The sequence below is a fragment of the Pelobates fuscus genome, chromosome 5 (assembly GCF_036172605.1).
Source record: "Pelobates fuscus isolate aPelFus1 chromosome 5, aPelFus1.pri, whole genome shotgun sequence".
Lineage (NCBI taxonomy): Eukaryota > Metazoa > Chordata > Amphibia > Anura > Pelobatidae > Pelobates > Pelobates fuscus.
The window spans coordinates 68,439,586-68,458,386 of record NC_086321.1 but is presented as its reverse complement, the minus strand read 5'-3'; the positions used below and the strand labels follow the sequence as shown (position 1 = coordinate 68,458,386).

General features: G+C 41.3%; 1 protein-coding gene across 1 annotated transcript in view; it reads left to right on the top strand.

Moving 5' to 3' along the window:
* The window catches only part of ADAMTS12 (ADAM metallopeptidase with thrombospondin type 1 motif 12), a 544,067-nt gene that overhangs the window by 364,112 nt on the left and 161,154 nt on the right, over positions 1-18,801 (top strand). Inside the window, exon 14 of the mRNA XM_063453964.1 lies at positions 14,071-14,191. Coding sequence (XP_063310034.1) covers positions 14,071-14,191 — 121 coding nt within the window. The remainder of the gene's footprint in view (positions 1-14,070; positions 14,192-18,801) is intronic.

Genomic DNA, 18,801 nt, shown 5'->3' with positions numbered 1-18,801 from the left:
GCTGTCACTATCTAGGTAGTCCTGAAAGGGACATCCCACTGTAAAAAAATCACAGTTTAGTAAATATACCAATGAAAACATGCACGCATTTAATTATGCATTTGTTTCTTCAAGGTATATCTAAAATAATGCTAAACACCCACCTGGTAGCAATATTGCTTAAGGCAATTTGCTTTATAGCTATTTTGTCATTCAGCATTAACTTGCCCTTAAAGAAAGATTTTGGACACATCTACCACTAGCTCAAGAAGTGCTAAGGGATACCAGCCAAATGCTCAAACAGAAAGTGTTGTAGATAATTTGAAGAGTCCTTTTAGTATAAACAGAATATTTTTTCAAGGATATAATTGATATGTATGTAAGCAGGTTGCTGATCCTGGGAGAAATCTGATTGCCATTATGGAGTCAAAACGTATTTTTTCCCTTTTTGTGGCTCAATTGGAGATAGCCTTCTTTTAAATCAACAGCATAAAAGATTGGGCTTCAGGGTCGAACTTGATGGACTTTAGTCTTTTTTTTCCAACCTAGACAACTATGTAACAATGCTGCATCTAAATTAAAGAAATAGTTAAAAGCAGGCACACAGACACCTCACCTGGTTATAATAGAGTCAGCAATGAGGTCTCCACTCCATATCCCTACATAGCAATAAAGATTGAAAAATGTCCACAACTTCACATTTAGAGAATTGAGGGTCACAATAAAAAATTACCCTTGACATCATATGGTAGGCAGTCATGCAGAGTATCCACGTAGGGCTGGACATTCACTACTCTTATTGCAGGCTGAAATGCTCTGGAATTGCACTTGACCTGATCCTTATTGGGACTTATCTCAGATGTCCCCAAAAGAAAAAACCCTGAAACCAGAAAAACCTTGCATTGCTGAATGGAAATAAACATTGCATTTAGTTACAGACCTTTCTATATAATGATTCAGTGCCCACATGTGTAATGTTGTCAATTATGTGGTTTGTTGTTTCTGAATGACTTAAGACTAGATAGCAACAAGGAAACAGAGATAGAAGACAGAGGGAATAGTTATCATCTGCTGCCAATCAATTGTAATCTAAATTGCATCAAATTGTCAAAAAATTATCATTTCATTGAAGGTCTCTATACAAAACACCATCATTTTATTTTATTTGTTATTTTTTTCTAAAGACATAATTTCATCTTACTTTGAAATGTTCATTCTTTCTTTCTTTTTTTTTTTTTTTTTACATTCGCCTGGTATTATTACTGCTAGCTAAGTTGGTTTTATAGATGTTGAAGGAATTGACAATAATGATTTCACACAGTAAATAATTGAAATGGTTCTTGTCTTTTAGTAAATAACAAAGCCTAGGGATCTGTAAAGTCAATCTTCAGGTCTCTCTAACAATACAGGGTTTCATTATAGACTCACATCAGCACAAATGGATTAATCATTGGCTCAATCATTTTGACAGACAGCTCTTGTAAAGATTCTTAAAACTTCCTCCTTTTATTGGCTTGGACATCGACATTTAAATCCCTGCCTTGAATAAAGATTTACAACAAAAATCCCCCAGAAACCTCCATAGCTTCATGTATTTTATGGCTAGCAAAGAAAATGTGTTATTTTGTAGAATATAAAGAGACATTGAAATCGTATTATGCTAAAGTAAAACTAAATTTTTACACGTTCATTAATTGCCATATATATGCACAACCCAATTTATCGGGCAATCTAGCTGAGTGATTCTTATATTTTCTGATGTGGAGACAAATTAAAGGAATATGGACAGTGGGAGCGAATGGGGAAAATAAACAACAACAAAAGGAGGTTAACCCCTTAAGGACAGAGCTTCAGAAGCTTGTCTTTCACTTAATGACAACAGCATTTTGTGCATTTTTTGCTGTTTGCGTCCAACTGCAATTTGCATTTTACTAATTTATTGCACCGACGCATATTATATACCGTTTTTTAAAGGACAGACAGGGCTTTAATTTGATGTAACATATATATATAGTGCAGAATTATTAGGCAAGTTGTATTTTTGAGGATTAATTTTATTATTGAACAACAACCATGTTCTCAATGAACCCAAAAAACTCATTAATATCAAAGCTGAATATTTTTGGAAGTAGTTTTTAGTTTGTTTTTAGTTTTAGCTATTTTAGGGGGGTATCTGTGTGTGCAGGTAACGATTACTGTGCATAATTATTAGGCAACTTAACAAAAAACAAATATATACCCATTTCAATTATTTATTTTTACCAGTGAAACCAATATAACATCTCAACATTCACAAATATACATTTCTGACATTCAAAAATAAAACAAAAACAAATCAGTGACCAATATAGCCACCTTTCTTTGCAAGGACACTCAAAAGCCTGCCATCCATGGATTCTGTCAGTGTTTTGATCTGTTCACCATCAACATTGCATGCAGAAGCAACCACAGCCTCCCAGACACTGTTCAGAGAGGTGTACTGTTTTCCCTCCTTGTAAATCTCACATTTGATGATGGACCACAGGTTCTCAATGGGGTTCAGATCAGGTGAACAAGGAGGCCATGTCATTAGATTTTCTTCTTTTATACCCTTTCTTGCCAGCCACACTGTGGAGTACTTGGACGCGTGTGATGGAGCATTGTCCTGCATGAAAATCATGTTTTTCTTGAAGGATGCAGACTTCTTCCTGTACCACTGCTTGAAGAAGGTGTCTTCCAGAAACTCGCAGTAGGACTGGGAGTTGAGCTTGACTCCATCCTCAACCCGAAAAGGCCCCACAAGCTCATCTTTGATGATACCAGCCCAAACCAGTACTCCACCTCCACCTTGCTGGCGTCTGAGTCAGACTGGAGCTCTCTGCCCTTTACCAATCCAGCCACGGGCCCATCCATCTGGCCCATCAAGACTCACTCTCATTTCATCAGTCCATAAAACCTTAGAAAAATCAGTCTTGAGATATTTCTTGGCCCAGTCTTGACGTTTCAGCTTGTGTGTCTTGTTCAGTGGTGGTCGTCTTTCAGCCTTTCTTACCTTGGCCATGTCTCTGAGTATTGCACACCTTGTGCTTTTGGGCACTCCAGTGATTTTGCAGCTCTGAAATATGGCCAAACTGGAGGCAAGTGGCATCTTGGCAGCTGCACGCTTGACTTTTCTCAGTTCATGGGTAGTTATTTTGCGCCTTGGTTTTTCCACACGCTTCTGTCTATATATATATATAAAAAATGAGAAATGTTGTGTTTTTTTTACAGTTTTTGCAATAATAATGTGTGCACAATTTGTGCAGGTTAAGGAAAGTAATTACAAATAAATTAATTTAGTTGTTCTGATTTACAGAATATATAATGTGTCTGGGATTTTAAGTTTTTTTTTGGTAGTTACAGGTCACAAAGCACAAGGAGTAAAATAAACTTTTAATGTGGAGCGATTTTAGAATTTGGTATGTTTGTCTTGTAAGCTTTATAGCCATAAAAGAAAACAAAATTGCCACACAAAAGTATATATTTATATAAAGTAGACACCACAGGCTATTTACCTAAGGTTGTTTTGACACTTTCTACGTAGCCATTTCACCACGAACGTATGCTAAATATTGGAGTAAAATTGTGTTTTTTGGGGGTTTTGTCACACAAACTTATAACAAAGAACTTCTCATGTGTATTTTGTAAAGTTGGTGTGTGCTATTCCTGTACAAAGTTTTATTTTGTGTTCAGTTACATCTGCTGAGTAAAATGACACCCCCATTGTATGTCTTTGGCACTATTTTGTGAAGCTACAGTGCCATATAGGAGACCTGTCCTTTTCAGTATTCACAGTCGAATTTTGAGAGACGGATTTAATGAGCCTATGCTTCCATTTGGGGTATTATAGTAGTTTGATTGTGTAAAAAAAAATAAACCACAAAGGCCTACCATTTGTGAAAGTAGACACTCCAGGGTATCTCATACGGTGCATATTGTGCCTTAACATGCCCCTATTTTTTCACCAATGTATGCCAAAGTATGTGGTAAAAAACAATTTTGTGCATTTTTTACATACGGATTGCATTTTTGCTGGGCATTTTGTATATTTCAAGTGTGCCACTAAGTTCAAACCCCCCAAATTATGCTCAGCTATGTCTTCTGAGTAAAAGGACACCCCCATTGTATGTCTTTGGCACTATTTCGTGAAGATACAGTGCCATACAGGAGACCTGCCCTTTTCAGTATTCACAGTAGAATTTTGAGAGACGGATTTAGTTAGCCTATGCTTCCATTTGGGGTATTATAACAGTTTGACTGTTCATAAAAACCTCACAAAGGCCTACCATTTGTAAAAGTAGACACTCTAGGGTATCTCATTAGGTGCATATTGTGCCTTAGCATGCCCCCATTTTTCCACCAATATATGCCAAAGTATGTGGTAAAAAATTATTTTGGGCATTTTTTTACATACGGATTGCATTTTTGCTGGGCATTTTGTATATTTCGTATGTTCCACTAAGTTCAAAACCCCCAAATTATGCTCAGCTAAGTCCTCTGAGTAAAAAGACACCCCCAATGAATGTATTTGGCACTATTTCGTGAAGCTACAGTGCCATATAGGAGACCAAGCCATATCAGTTTTTACCGAACTTTCAATTTTTTGCGTTCCGTGAGGATATTGTGTTGTTTAAGCTCTGTGACCGCCCGCTGCAGTTCTTTGATTTGGTCTGCCTGGGTGTTGGAATTACCTTCCACAACTCCTAGTCTGCTTGACAGACTGCGCAGGTCGTCTCGGATTGTGGCCACCTCTGCTGACATTTTTTGATTGTGGTCCGCCATTAGCTTGCTGATCGCTTCCATTGTGACCGGCGTGGAGGGCGCTGCAGGCGGCGGGGGTACCTGTCATGCCGGCGAGTGCCTCTGCGGTACCGGTAAGTATTCCCCCTCCGCTTCATCCGATGTCCCGTCATCGAAGACTGAACAGCCGCCGTGTAGGGACGCCATGTTGGGGCCTGGGGTGCTCAGGGCCTGCTTCCACAGGTCCCCGATGTTCATGCCCGGCCGGGGCTTGTCGGGCTTTTGTTTTTTGGTTTTGCGGCCCATGGGGTTCGGGTGAGGTAGGGGTTCCCCCTGATGTGTGTTTAGGGTGGTGTATCCCCCCCCTTTATCAGTTGCTTTTTCCGTTTTTGTCCCAGAGCTCTGCGGCCATGTGGCCGTTCGCTTCAGTGGTTAGACTCCGCCTCTCTTTTTCTGCCTTTTTGACACACAAAGTGAGTTTGCACAGTATATTTTGCAAACCCTATGTGTGCTACGACTTCATATGTTGCTCAGCTATGTGGTCTGAGTACAGCAAAAACCCCGTATGTACCTTTGCCAGGTATATGTAGATGTTGAAGGGCACATTTGAGATACAGCCATTCAGTTTTTTTCTAACTTTGAAGTTTTACGCTGTGTCCATGTTCCAATTTGGAGTAGTTTAGATGGTTGGTTATTGGAACTTTCCTTTTTAAACTTTTGTTTTGCTTATTATTTTTTTTTTACTTTCCTAATCTTTCTTAAAACTTTTTTTTTACAGATTTAACATTTTTCTAAGCTTTTTTCTTTTTTACCATTAACCCCTAACTAGCAGTAAGCAGCACTAACAGTAAATTCCCAATTTTCCCATGACTCCCACCCACCCCAGCTAGCAAAATATTTAATTGTACAATATTTAAATTAGTTAATTAAATAAAATTGAACCCCTGAGGGCTAAAAAATAAATAAAAGTTAATCGTCAGGGGTTAAAAAAAATTAGATCATAGTATAATACTGTGATCTGTATTTTGATCACTGTAGGCAGTGATCGACTGGCAGGGAAGGGGTTAATTTTTATTTGGACTGGGTAAAAGGGGGGTGTTTCTTTATTTTTTACTTAAACGTTATTAAAACGTTTTTTTAACTTATTTTTTAACTTTTTAAAGCTTATTTTAAAACTTTTTTTAATATTAACCCCTATTTAGCCTAACACCAAATCCCCCCAATCCCCCACTAACTTCCACCCTCCCCAGCTAGCTAAATATATCATTTTAAAATACTTAAATTAATTAATAAAATAAAATTAACCCCTGAGGATTAAAAAAAAAGAATTAACCCTAAGGGGTTAAAAAAAAATTAGATCATAGTAAAATGCAATCCCTGCCAATTGATCACTGTAGTCAGTGATCAATTGGCAGGGAAGGGGTTAATTTTTTATTAAAATGGGTAAAGGGGCGTGGGATTTTATTAAAACTTTATTTTTTTTTACACAGGGGGCAGGATCAGCACTGATCCGTCTCCCTGCACTTCACAGTGAACCCAAAGTGCAGGGAGGTGGAAGGTGAGTATATGCAGCACATGTGCTCGCTCTGACAGCCTCTCAGAGCGAGCACTGCTGCTGGGGCTGCCCGATGGGGTGTTCCCGGTCTGCCTCTAGTACAGAGGCAGACCGGAGTACCATGAACCCCGCGATCGCCGCGATTGCAGCGATATGGTGTTAATTTTACCGCGTGACGGACAAGGTCCGTCACTCGTCGTTAAGGGTTTCCCCTGAGTGACAGACCTTGTCCGTCACTCGTCATTAAGGGGTTAAACAGGGAGCATAGTGATCATGATTATTATTATTTATATAGTGCCAGCAAATTCCATAGTGCTGTACAATGGGTGGACTGACAGACATGTAATTGTAACCAGACAAATGGACGCACAGGAATAGAGGGGTTAAGGGCCCTGCTCAATGAGCTTACATGTTAGAGGGAGGTGGGTATAGTGCCACAAAGGGTATAAGTAGGGCTAATGCAATAGGTTGCTAGAAAAGTAATCACTGAGAACTTAGTAGGTTATTTTTGACAGTTACAGGAGAGGGGAGGAAGAAGATGGAAATCCACTAACAGTTTAAATGAAATGCTTTCCTGAAGAAAGTGTGTTTTCAAAGATTTTTTGAAGGAGTGGAAACTGGGTGAAAGTCTAATGGAGAAGGGAAGGGAGTTCCACAGAAAAGGTGCAGCCCTGGAGAACTCTTGGAGGCTAGCATCAGATGTGGGAGTGTGGACAGAGGATAGGCGGCGTAGGTCTTCGGCACAGCGCAGGGGACATATTTGTGTATTAGGAAGTGTTTGGACTGTCTGGCACCCCGACCGGGTGCCTCTGCCAATCGCTGCTTCCTAGTACCTCAGAGTACTCCTGAGCACTCCACCAGACACCATCAGCACTGTAGTCCCCACTTCCAGCGTTACAACTTGGTTGGGGTCTCGCTGTCCTCCACCCACCCTGGACCCAAGACCAGGATCCAGCTTTTAGTGGGTAGACCTCTCCTAAGCCAGAGAGCAGAGCAGGATGCTCTTACAAGAGCAAGTGATTATAAGCCAGGGAAGTATAGTGATATAGCAATCCCCAGAGCAGATACAGCTCAGCTGTTCCCCCCTACACATGAGATACGACTCTAGGTTGAGGGTAGGCAGAAACTAATATATTGGCAACCACAATTGGCCTTATTTGCAGGTCTCCATGCAAGGGGCACTCCCACTTGGTCCTGAGAGTAGACTAAAGTAAAAACATACACATGATTATATTGACTCTCAGGTCCAGGACACTCCCACATAAAACAGGGTAATCCCTCCCCTGTGCCTGAAATATAATTACTTGAGTACACAAACATATATTTAAATTATCTATCACTACAAGAAACATGCAATACTACAACACCCCAAAAGTACCCCAAAAAGTCATATTCACTGTTAGCCCGATCTGGGGCACCAACATATCCAAAAATCACCCAGATCGGTTCAGGGGTTCGGGATTTTCAAGGAAGTCATCATTTTGACCGACCATGCACATGGTCCTATGCCCAAAACAGTTCCATGAAATCAGTGCTAAAGGTCGGTCAAGTTCGATAGTCTTTTACAGGTTTCCCTGCAGGGTCCATAGTCTGTGGGCAGGAGTCTGGCAAGCAGGCCCCTCCAAGAACACATGGCAGAGGCATTTCTGCCAATGGGAGGATAGGTAGGTTGGAGCAGCATTATGTAAGGACTTGTAAGCAAGCACCGGAATCTTAAAATGAGCCCTATATCTAACTGGAAGCCAATGTAGGGATTGACAGATGGGTGAGGCGTGGGAGGTGTGGGCAGACAGGAAAATGAGCTTCACCGCTGCATTCATTATAGATTGCAGTGGTGCAATCTGGGAACACGTAAGACCACTGAGAAGGGAATTGCAGTAGCCGCGTCTGGTGTTAAATAAGGGCTATGTTTTTAGATGGAAGCGGCAGGATATGGCAATCGACTGGACATGAGGGGTGAAGAAGAGGTTGGAGTCAAAGAGAACACCTAGGCAGCGAGCCTGCAAGGTAGAGGTGATGGTGGCGCCGTTGACTTGGAGACAGACAGACATGGGAGTAGCAACACTTGAGGGAGGAAAGACCAGTAGTTCTGTTTTTGACTGGTTGCGTTTAAGGAAGTGAGCACACAGAATTACATGTGTTACAGGCACAATGGAGGGTTGAGAGTAACATGTAGACTGAGAGACCAGAAGGGAGAGGATGTGACAGAGAGGAGCAGATATGCAGGCAATGGGAGACATAGAGCTCGTTTTCATGCTCTTGTCACTAAAGGAGTCCTTTATCACCAAATATACCTTCTTTGTTGATTCCATCTACCACTTAGTGTTTCCAATTTTGGAGTTTGGAAGTACATCAAGAAAAATCAATGATTTCAAATTAATTACCATAGGTCTCTTAACACATAAGAATTCCCTCGGTACTTGGATGAGCAAGTGTATTTACTGAAACTACATATACATTTATATACATTAGGTTTAATTTAAATATTTCATTTTTTAAGTAACATTTCAATTGTGCTTTCTAATGTAGAAGGGTACAGTAAATAGAAAATGAGAAGGAAGCTGGGGGTGAATAAATTGAGCGGTCAACTGCACACAGGAAACCAATTAAGATATTATATAAGATATATTGTCTATACCTGGGGTTTTCAAAAGGTAAGGTTCCAAGATGTTTTATAAAATTCTTGATACTTTGTTTTTCTACAAGAGCAATATGAAAGATGTTGTCATAAGGATATATTATTTCCACCCTGAGCTATATAACATGAGATGTGGTACATTGAATGATACATCTTGATATAGGAAACTCAACAGTGCAACATAAAAAGCAAACTCAATTGTGATATAAAAGAAAGCTCGGTTTTGCATGGGAGCAGGAGAAGAGCTTTATTTAAAAAAAACCAAAAAAAAACAAAGGTGATTGTTCCATTAATTCTTACTCCCATTTCAAGGAAAAATATGCAGGAATACAGGTTTGACTTTTGACAGATTACGTTTAGACTTTCATCATTTCTTTTTATTTTATTATAGATTTTTATTGGGAAAGTTACAGTCATGTACAGAAGAGAAAAATAACAAGATTACATACATCACATTCTATGTTTCTATGTGTTGTTCACAGAGAGAACACACCACTTTCATCGTACAAAGATTGGAACAGGTTAAAATATAACATTTTTGGGTATAATCTGTGTAACGGATTGCCTGGCACCACATTGATGGATGCTCCTAGTGCTTCCCGAGGGCTCCAAGCACTCCACTAGACATCATAACCACCGAAGACCCCACGAAGCAATGCAGCTTGGTTGGGGTCTTGCCGTCTTCCACCCACTCTGGATCCAAGACCAGGATCCGGCTTCCAGTAGATAGACCTCTCTTAATCCAGAGAGCAGGAACAGGAACAAGCCTTTTACAAGAGCTTAGTGATTATACTCTGGGGAGTATAGTGATTATAGCAGTCCCCCAAACATGAGCCAAGACTTCATGAAGGGTAGAACAAGTCTGAGGCTTTATTGGTACAGGCTTTCTTATATACAATTCCTCAGGCCAGAGGCACACCTGGACCTGATGGAACACCGCATTCCCAATTTTACAGACCAATAAGAACAAACACACAGTCTGTGAAACTCCCATGTACAGCAAACAAACCCTCCCCTCTGCCTGTAATATAATTAAAGTAGCTAATAGAATAACCTAATTATCCACAGGCAAAAAAATACACATTTTCCCCAAAGTACAGAAAACACCCCAAAACATAACATATCCCCATAAATATTACATACATGCCCGGATAGCCCTTATCTGGGTAAACAACATATACACTGTGACAAATTGCTATTTGTAACTGGCCCTTTAAATGAGAAATTGCCCTGCTTCCCCGGATTGTGGAGAAGCATGTTTGCCAGCCTCCTGCCTCATGACTATGGCCCCTGGAAGATTGTGCCCCTGAAAATGTATTAACTTTTATTGGGTGTGTATGGCCCTTTAAGAACCGTCTGGGGACATATTGTGACTTTGCTGAACAATGCCCCTTTAAGACTATGTCCCCAGACCTTTAAAATAACTTGCCCCTGGCTTTCCCCCACTTGGTTCAGTAAATAGGGCTTACTGAACCAAGTACCACACAGGCAGACCACCCAGAAGTTAAAGTGTGCAGGCAATTTACCTCCCAGGCTGTGAGGTTACTGCAGGTTAATTGCCGAGTGCTGGGTGGCCGCCATTCGGCAGCCGAACACGTGGCGGCGGCCATTTTAGTCATTCGAATGCGGTCAGCGGTGTATGCTAAAGATTCTGTGGAACTAAAATCGGCTACACATTTTGCCGAACACCGCTGACCCTTACCTTCTTCCATACGGAACTTGCAGCTCCAGAGACTAAGTCCCGTTCGAAATGGGACTTAGTCGTTTTTTCGCATGAAATTGACCGACCGCACAGCCCAAATCTATGGAACTGTTTTGGGCAGGAAATTGTGCTTGTGGTCGGTCATAAAGGACTTCCAGCTAACTTTTGATCCACTGGAGGGATTTGGCTGATTTTTGGAAGTGTTTATGTTTGATGTATGCTGAGTCTGAATATGCAACTTTTATTGAAATTGAATGTATGGTTTTAAAGTTACAGTGTGCATGTGAAAACTGTATTTTTATTGTATGTAATAATTGGTTTAACTGTTTATCTGAGGGGAGGGAACCTGTGGGCTGTACTATGCTGGTATTGGTTAATTTCATCCTCCCCCTGGGAGTGTCCTGCGTGTACCTTATCCTAATAAAAAGCAGGCTGGGTGTTCCAGTCCTCAGACCTCTTCTGACCCTCAATACGTAGCCTTGTCTCGTTATTGGAGGGAACTGCTATATCACACTGGGGATTGCTATGCGCTGCATATTCCCCTGAGCTCTTAATCACTTAGCTCTTGTAAGAGCTTGTTCCGGATACGCTCTCCTGGAGGAGAGATCTTCCCCACACGGTCCTGGAGGACAGAAGCCGATCCAGGGTGGAAGGAAGACGGCGCGGCTCCAGTTAAGCTACGGCGGTTGTGGAGCCTGCGGTGGTTGTGGTGTCGTCTGCAGTGCTTGGAGTCCTCTGAGAGCGCTAGGAGCATCCATCAACGGAGGGTACTCGGTCGGGGTACACGGAGCTCCGTTACATACACAAATCCCCCAGATCAGAGCAGGGGTTCAGGAAATTCCTGGAAGTCTCTTTTGACCGCCCGCATGTATAATTTCATGCCAAAAACAGTTCCAGGGAATTAGGCTGTGCGGCCGGTCTATTTTCAATGTCTAAGTTCAGTTCAAATAGTTGAACGGGGACCGTTCGTGCACATAGTCAATGTTAAAGTGCCGTTCGAATTGTCCGATTTGAGTACCATGAACTCGATGACAAAACACATCTGAACACGTTCGACTAAACAAGATGCCCATCGCCACGTGTTCGACTATACGAATGGCGACCACCCAGCCGTTCGGCAATTTGGCTGTGGTTAACTCCCAACCTGGGAGTTAAATAGGCTGCACACTCCACTTGTGTGTGGCCTGGCTGTTCGGTGGTTCGAAGTTCCACTTCGACCACTTCGAAAGTTTAAAGGGGCATTGTGCCAAGTCCCAATATGCACAAATAGTGTTTTTAAAGGGCAATACATCCCAGGGGCCATAGCCACAGGGCAAGAGGCTCGCAAGCAGGCCTCTCCAAATCCCAGTGACGAAGGTGCTTTCGTCACAATCTGCATCTACCTATTTGTGCGATCTAGGTGTGCCATGTATAAATCCACAGCCTTAGTAGTTGGATTGAGACATGTATATATGCAAAACATTTCAGGAGTACCATAGAAAGTCTGCAACCAATCTGCTTGGATTCATAACTATTTGTCCTCAAGTTGTTGTCTTAATTCAACCTAATGTGTATTCTACTGTTGTCGAGCATCTACTAATAATAGAATAGAGGGAGGTTGATATGTCATTGTTTACCCCTCCAAATATTGGTATGGTCACCCCCGCCCCTCCTCCCAGGTGAAGAGGAGTCCTTAACCACTAAAATAAATAATAATATTATAAAATAAAATAAACTTCTTACCCAATCCTAAAAATAGTGAGGAGGGGACCAATAAATCTAAAACTTGTAAAAAAAAGTTTTACTTACCTTCAGAGGTTTTTTTCTTCTCATTCTTCAGCCTCCAAAAAGGGCAAATAAAAATCCATAAATTCTGACACAATTATTGAAAATTAAAAAAATACCTGAACTGCAAAAAAAATGCTGGAATAAATATATGCAGTAAAAGGAATCCATCACTATGTCAGCTATCGCAAAGTGTGGGAAAACTTCCTGCATTCTGCAATATGACTAAGATCCAATTGATGGGTTGCCTTCTAAGCTAACCCATCAGAGTGCTTGAACAGCCAAATCTCAAGAGAATTTTCACCTGTATAAGGGCTTTCTCCACTTTCACCAAGACATTAGCAGCCGATCCTTTAAGTCCTGCAAGTTGCAAGGTGGGTCCTCCATGGATCTGCTTTATTGTTCCACCACATTCCGCAAATGCTCAATCGGATTGAGCACTTGGGAATTTGGAGGCCAAGGCAAATCCTTGAACTCTTTGTCATGTTTCTCAAGCTATTCCTGTACAATTTTTTTGCAGTGTGGCAGGCTCCATTATCCTGCTGAAAGAGGTCACTTCCATAATGGAACACCATGAGGTGTACATAGTCTGCAACAATCTCTAGGTAGGTGTTACCTTTTTAAATTAACAACCACATGAATGGCAGGACCCAAGGTTTCCCAGCAGAGCATTGCCCAGAACATAACACTGCCACCACTGGCCTGCCTTCTTCCCATAGTGCATCCTGCAGCCATATCTTCTCCAGGTAAATGACAGACAGGCACCCGACCATTGACCTGATCTAAATGAAAATGTGACTCATCAGATCAGGAAACCTCTTTCCATTGCTCCAGGGTCTAGTTCTGATGCTCACATCCCCATTGAAGGCTCTTTCGGAGGTGGACATGGGTAATCATGGGCTCTCTTACCGGTCTGCGGCTATGCAGCCATATATGAAGCAAACTGCAATACACTGTTCTGACGCATTTTATCATCGCCAGCATTAAGTTTTTAATAAATTTGAGCTACAAAAGCTTTTCTGTCTGATCGGACCAGATGTGCTAGCCTTCTATCCCAACGTGCATCAATGAGCCTTGGGTACTCATAACCCTAATGCCGGTTCACTGTTTGTCCTTCCTTGCACACTTTTAGTTGGTTCGAACCACTGCATACTGGGAACATCTCACAAGACAGTCATCCAGCAATCACTATTTAGACTTTATCAAAGTCACTCAAATCTTTTTGCTTGCCCATTTTTCTGCTTCCGACACATTAAATTCTAATATGTCCCATCCCTTGACAGGTCAGGTGCCAATGAAATTATATCATCAATGTTATTCTCTTCACTTGTCAGTGATTTTAAGGTTGTGGCTGATCAGTGTAATGAGTTGTAAATTTGAGAAATATATATATGAATTATAAATATGCTTGGCATACCACTTTCAAAAAATTCAATAGTTTACTTGCCTGGGTGCAAACCCTATGTTGAATATATAATAAACAAAAGAAGGGATGCACTCCAAGGTCTTCAAATCCAAGTTTGTGTTTAATCTGTTTTTTAATCAAATCAAAAATCATCTGTGTAACAAAATTGACAGTTCGACCTAATGCTGTATATGGTATGGCCACAAATTCTGTAGATAAAACTACAAACTGAAATGTGATTAAATAGATTCCTACCTTTTGTCTTTCAGACTGTTGGTTGTGACTTTGAGATTGAATCAAATGCTACAGAGGATCGGTGTGGAGTGTGTCTTGGAGATGGTTCAAGCTGTCACACAATTAAAAAAGAATTTGATCAAACTGAAGGATTTGGTAAGATTTTTTTTTCAACAGTTAGATTTGTGTAATGATTTAAATCTGTTACACTGGCATACAAAAGGTTGTTTCTATGATTCTATTCCAGTGTTTTCATGATCTGTTTCTCAAATGTGAGAATCACGCAGACATATATTGTGTAAGACTTTGCACCAACAGTTAAGAGGCACTGAGGATCCTAACTGTGATCTATTATAGAAGGGTGAAATAATGGATCATTAACAATTACAGACCCAAGGCTGATATCAAACCATATTTTTTATTTAGAGTTCAGGAAAAAATCAGAACTTTAGCGATCCTGATTACTGGTGATTGCCATAAGAGTCTACATTTACTAAGTACAATCTTGATATTCAATATATTTCTGTTTACTATTTTTAGAATTGGTAGATTGCATTATTAGGTGGCAATTAGAACTGGGAAAATTTAACAACAGAGCATAAAAGATATACATATTAAATAACCACTAAAGGCACCCATGTCAATAAAGTGGTCTGGGTGCATTGGCGCTTCCCTTGTGAGAACCAAGTTAGACTCAGTTCTTAATCAATTGTGCACCAAGAAAGCATTTGAGAGGTTTTGCTGCGCATGCACACAAACTTCCTAATGCTTCCCTTGGGGAAGCACTGGGTTGGCTAAGACCTTCAAGATTGATGACCTAAGCCCCGGGTTGGTGCGGCAGAACGGAGACTGGCACGGTGATAAGGTTAAGGTATGTCAATACTAATAAAACACAGTAAAAAAGAAGGAATATTGGTAAAAAAGTGCTCAAATCACCAAGTGTGAGTCACTCCAAATCACACAGAAAGTTATATTTAGTTTTTTATATATTCCGTTTTTATATATTTCGTGATATATGACATATTCCCATATATATGTTATCCTTTTCAATAATTTTTACTGTGTTAAAATGAGTAAAATATTTTATTCCAATAAGCTTTCCCACCAAAGTTCCGAATAGCAGTACAAAGAATGGATAAATATGTATAAAATGGATGCTCTTTATACTGTTTATTTATATTATGTACATGGTACAAAAGACATTTGAGAAAAACTCATTGATGCTGACCGGAACCAGAGTTTCGCTGGAACGCAAAGGGAATATGACCGCTGATCTGGAAATGCCCTGTGACACGCAACGTGACCGGAAGCCGGAAATTAAACGACGAGGAGTAACAGACGGAAACCGGAAGTATACCGGCGAAGAAATCACAATGCGCGCCTTTTTTAATGTATTTAAACGCTAAATTTGTTTTATACTACAGCACTTTGATGAAGACCATAACGGTCGAAACGCGTTAGTGCAGTATTCTTGGGAGATTCCATTATATGCTATGCTATGCAAATAAAGTTTGTTCCTGTACTTCCTGACTTGGTTCTCATCAATTGACACAAGGGGATTCTGACAGAGATCAACTTAACCTACTTTTCCAGCATTGCGGTCTCCAGGAAATTATAAAAAAATGATATTTATTTTATTTTATTCATTTCATACAGGCTATACTATGTCCTTTATTTTATATTTTTAGGACATCCAAGACATATGGTAATATTGCCTGTTTAATATATTTTATCTATTTTATATCTGGTGTATAAATACTTGCTCTCACTATACTATTTACGATATTGCTTTAAGGTATGTCAATATCTGAACTTAACTCAATCATGATGGCCCAATAATCTAACCAGGCATAATGACACTGTAGCTTCAGGAATACGTGTTTGTATTCCTATTGATATATTGTTTCGTTAATATTTCGAATCAACTAATTGTACACAAATATATCTGTTCCCAGTGGGTACTGCAAACATATTATTCGAGTTATTGATCATGTCTTTATTACTGATTTTTTTAAATTATTTTTTTACAAAATACTATGTACCATAATACATAACACATGCAAAAAATATATTACATATATATATATATATATATATATATATATATATATATATAATTTTTTTTTTTATCCTGAACTTAACATCAATATAAAGATAAATAAAAGAACATGCTGCATATATTTTCTTTTAAATGGTACTACAATAAACATACCTTATGGAGATTCAGTGTAACCCCACTTTAGTTCTCTAGTATGATAAACACTTTTTTTTAAAGATGCATATACTATATAAATAATAAACAAAGCTATGAGCTAAACATATAAATGAGAACATGTCAGACATTCTTTTTAGCTTAATAGATTTCACACTTGAATTGCTGTTATAAGGTACTCTAAGCACATTATACATTTATGTAAATTTCATTTATTGCACATGTACATATATCTCTTTTTATTATCACCTCAAGCATAATAGTGTTGATTAGCAATGAGTTTGTGTTCCTATTCCTTACAATGCAGTATTATTTAGTGCTAAAGCAAATCTTTTGTTAGGTGTCTGAATTTTGTATTGTCTCTATTGTATAGCTCTTTAGTATTATTCTATAGAACTAGATAGTTCACATTTCTTATTAATGAATAAACAGGATGTTTTGTTTGTCTGTATTTTTCTATGGGGATGGTTATGTAACCCTTAACCCCTTAAGGACAAAGCTTCAGACGCTTGTCTTTCACTTAAAGCGGCACTGTCATGCCGAATTCCGTTTTTTTTTTAACCCCCCTCCCGCCTCAACTACATCCAATCGACCCCCTAGTCATCCCCAAATGCCCCTATGCCCCCCACATTACCTATTTTTTATTCTTTATTTTCTGCCCCGATCTATATTCAGGGCGCCGCCATCTTTGTGTGGGTAGGTGAAGTCCCTGTGGGACACGTCATCTACCCACACTACACAGACTGTGAGATTCCCGCACATGCCCAGTGAAACACCTGGACATGCGAACGGGAATTTCACCTATTCATTCATTCATCAGACAGACGAATGAATGAATAGAAAAAATCAGACGAACAAACTAACACTGTGTATCAGTGTTCGTTTGTTTGTTCGGTTTATTACAAGGAGGGAGCTACCGGTGTGCAGCTCCCTCCTTGCAATATGTAAAGACAGAAGCGGCAGGGAGCAGTGCTCCCCACCACTTCATAAGCCCCCCAGGTCCCCTCCTCACTCTATGGGGGTCAATATGACCCCCATAATAGCACAAGGGAGATTAAAATCTCCCCAATGCCCCTACTCGCTATATCGCGAGTAGGGGCATGTCCACTAAACAGTGAGCAGCCTGTGGCTGCTCACTGTAAAAAAAAAAAAAAAAAAAAAGGGTAATAAGGGGGGAACGGGGGACCTACTGTCCTCCCCCGCCCGCCCCCACCCCTGGACGGCGGGTGGGGGCCATAATGGGAATGAGGGGGGACCTACTGTCCTCCCCTCAGGCCCCCACCCCTGGGCGGCGGGTGGGGGCCATAATAGTAATAAGGCGGGGGGGAACCTACTGTCCTTCACCCCCCGGCCCCCACCCCTGGGCGGCGGGTGGGGGCCATAATAGTAATAGGGGGGGGACCTACTGTCCCCCCCCCCGGCCCCCACCCCTGGGCGGCGGGTGGGGGCCATAATAGTAATAAGGGGGGGGGACCTACTGTCCCCCCCCCCCGGCCCCCACCCCTGGGCGGCGGGTGGGGGCCATAATAGTAATAAGGGGGGGGACCTACTGTCCTCCACCCCCCGGCCCCCACCCCTGGGCGGCGGGTGGGGGCCATAATAGTAATAAGGGGGGGGGGGAGACCTACTGTCCTCCAGCCCCCGGCCCCCACCCCTGGGCGGCGGGTGGGGGCCCTAATGGAAAAAGGGGGGGGGACCTACTGTCCTCCCCCCCGGCCCCCACCCCTGGGCGGCGGGTGGGGGCCATAATAGTAATAAGGGGGGGGGGATCTACTGTCCTCCCCCCCCCAGCCCCCACCCCTGGGCGGCGGGTGGGGGCCATAACGATAATGGGGGGGACCTACTGTCCTCCCCCCGCCCCCACCCCTGGGCGGCGGGTGGGGGCACTAAGTAAATTCCCCCCCCCCCATCAAGGTGACTAGGGGTGCCCAAGCCCCTAGTCACCCACCCCCCACCCAAATAAAAAATGCCCCTACCTACCCCCCTCACCCTAAAAAATAGTGAGGGGGGAATAAAATTGCTAACCTGTAAAGTAAAATTAAACTTACCATTCGACGTCTTCTTTTTTCTAAAATCTTCATTTTTCAGCCCCAAAAAAGGCCAAATAAAAAACCATCATAGCCGTCGAACTAAAAATAAAATAAAAAACAGGAGCGCAAAAAAAAAAAAACCCGACGAAAAAGAAAAAACCCGAGCGCACAAAAAAATAATCCATCTTCACCCATGGAGGGCTCCGCGCAGACTGAGCTCCGCAGGGCGGGGCAAGGCTTATAAAGCCTTGCCCCGCCCTGCAATTAGCCTAAGAACACTCTGATTGGTGGGTTTAAGCCAATCAGAGTGCTCTTTGTCATTTTACAAGCGTGGGAAAATTCCAAAGAACTTTCCCACGCTTGTAAAATGACACAGAGCACTGTGATTGGATGGCTTTAAATCCATCCAATCACAGTGCTGTGTGTCATTTTACAAGCGTGGGAAAATTCCAAAGAACTTTCCCACGCTTGTAAAATGACACAGAGCACTGTGATTGGATGGATTTCAAGCCATCCAATCACAG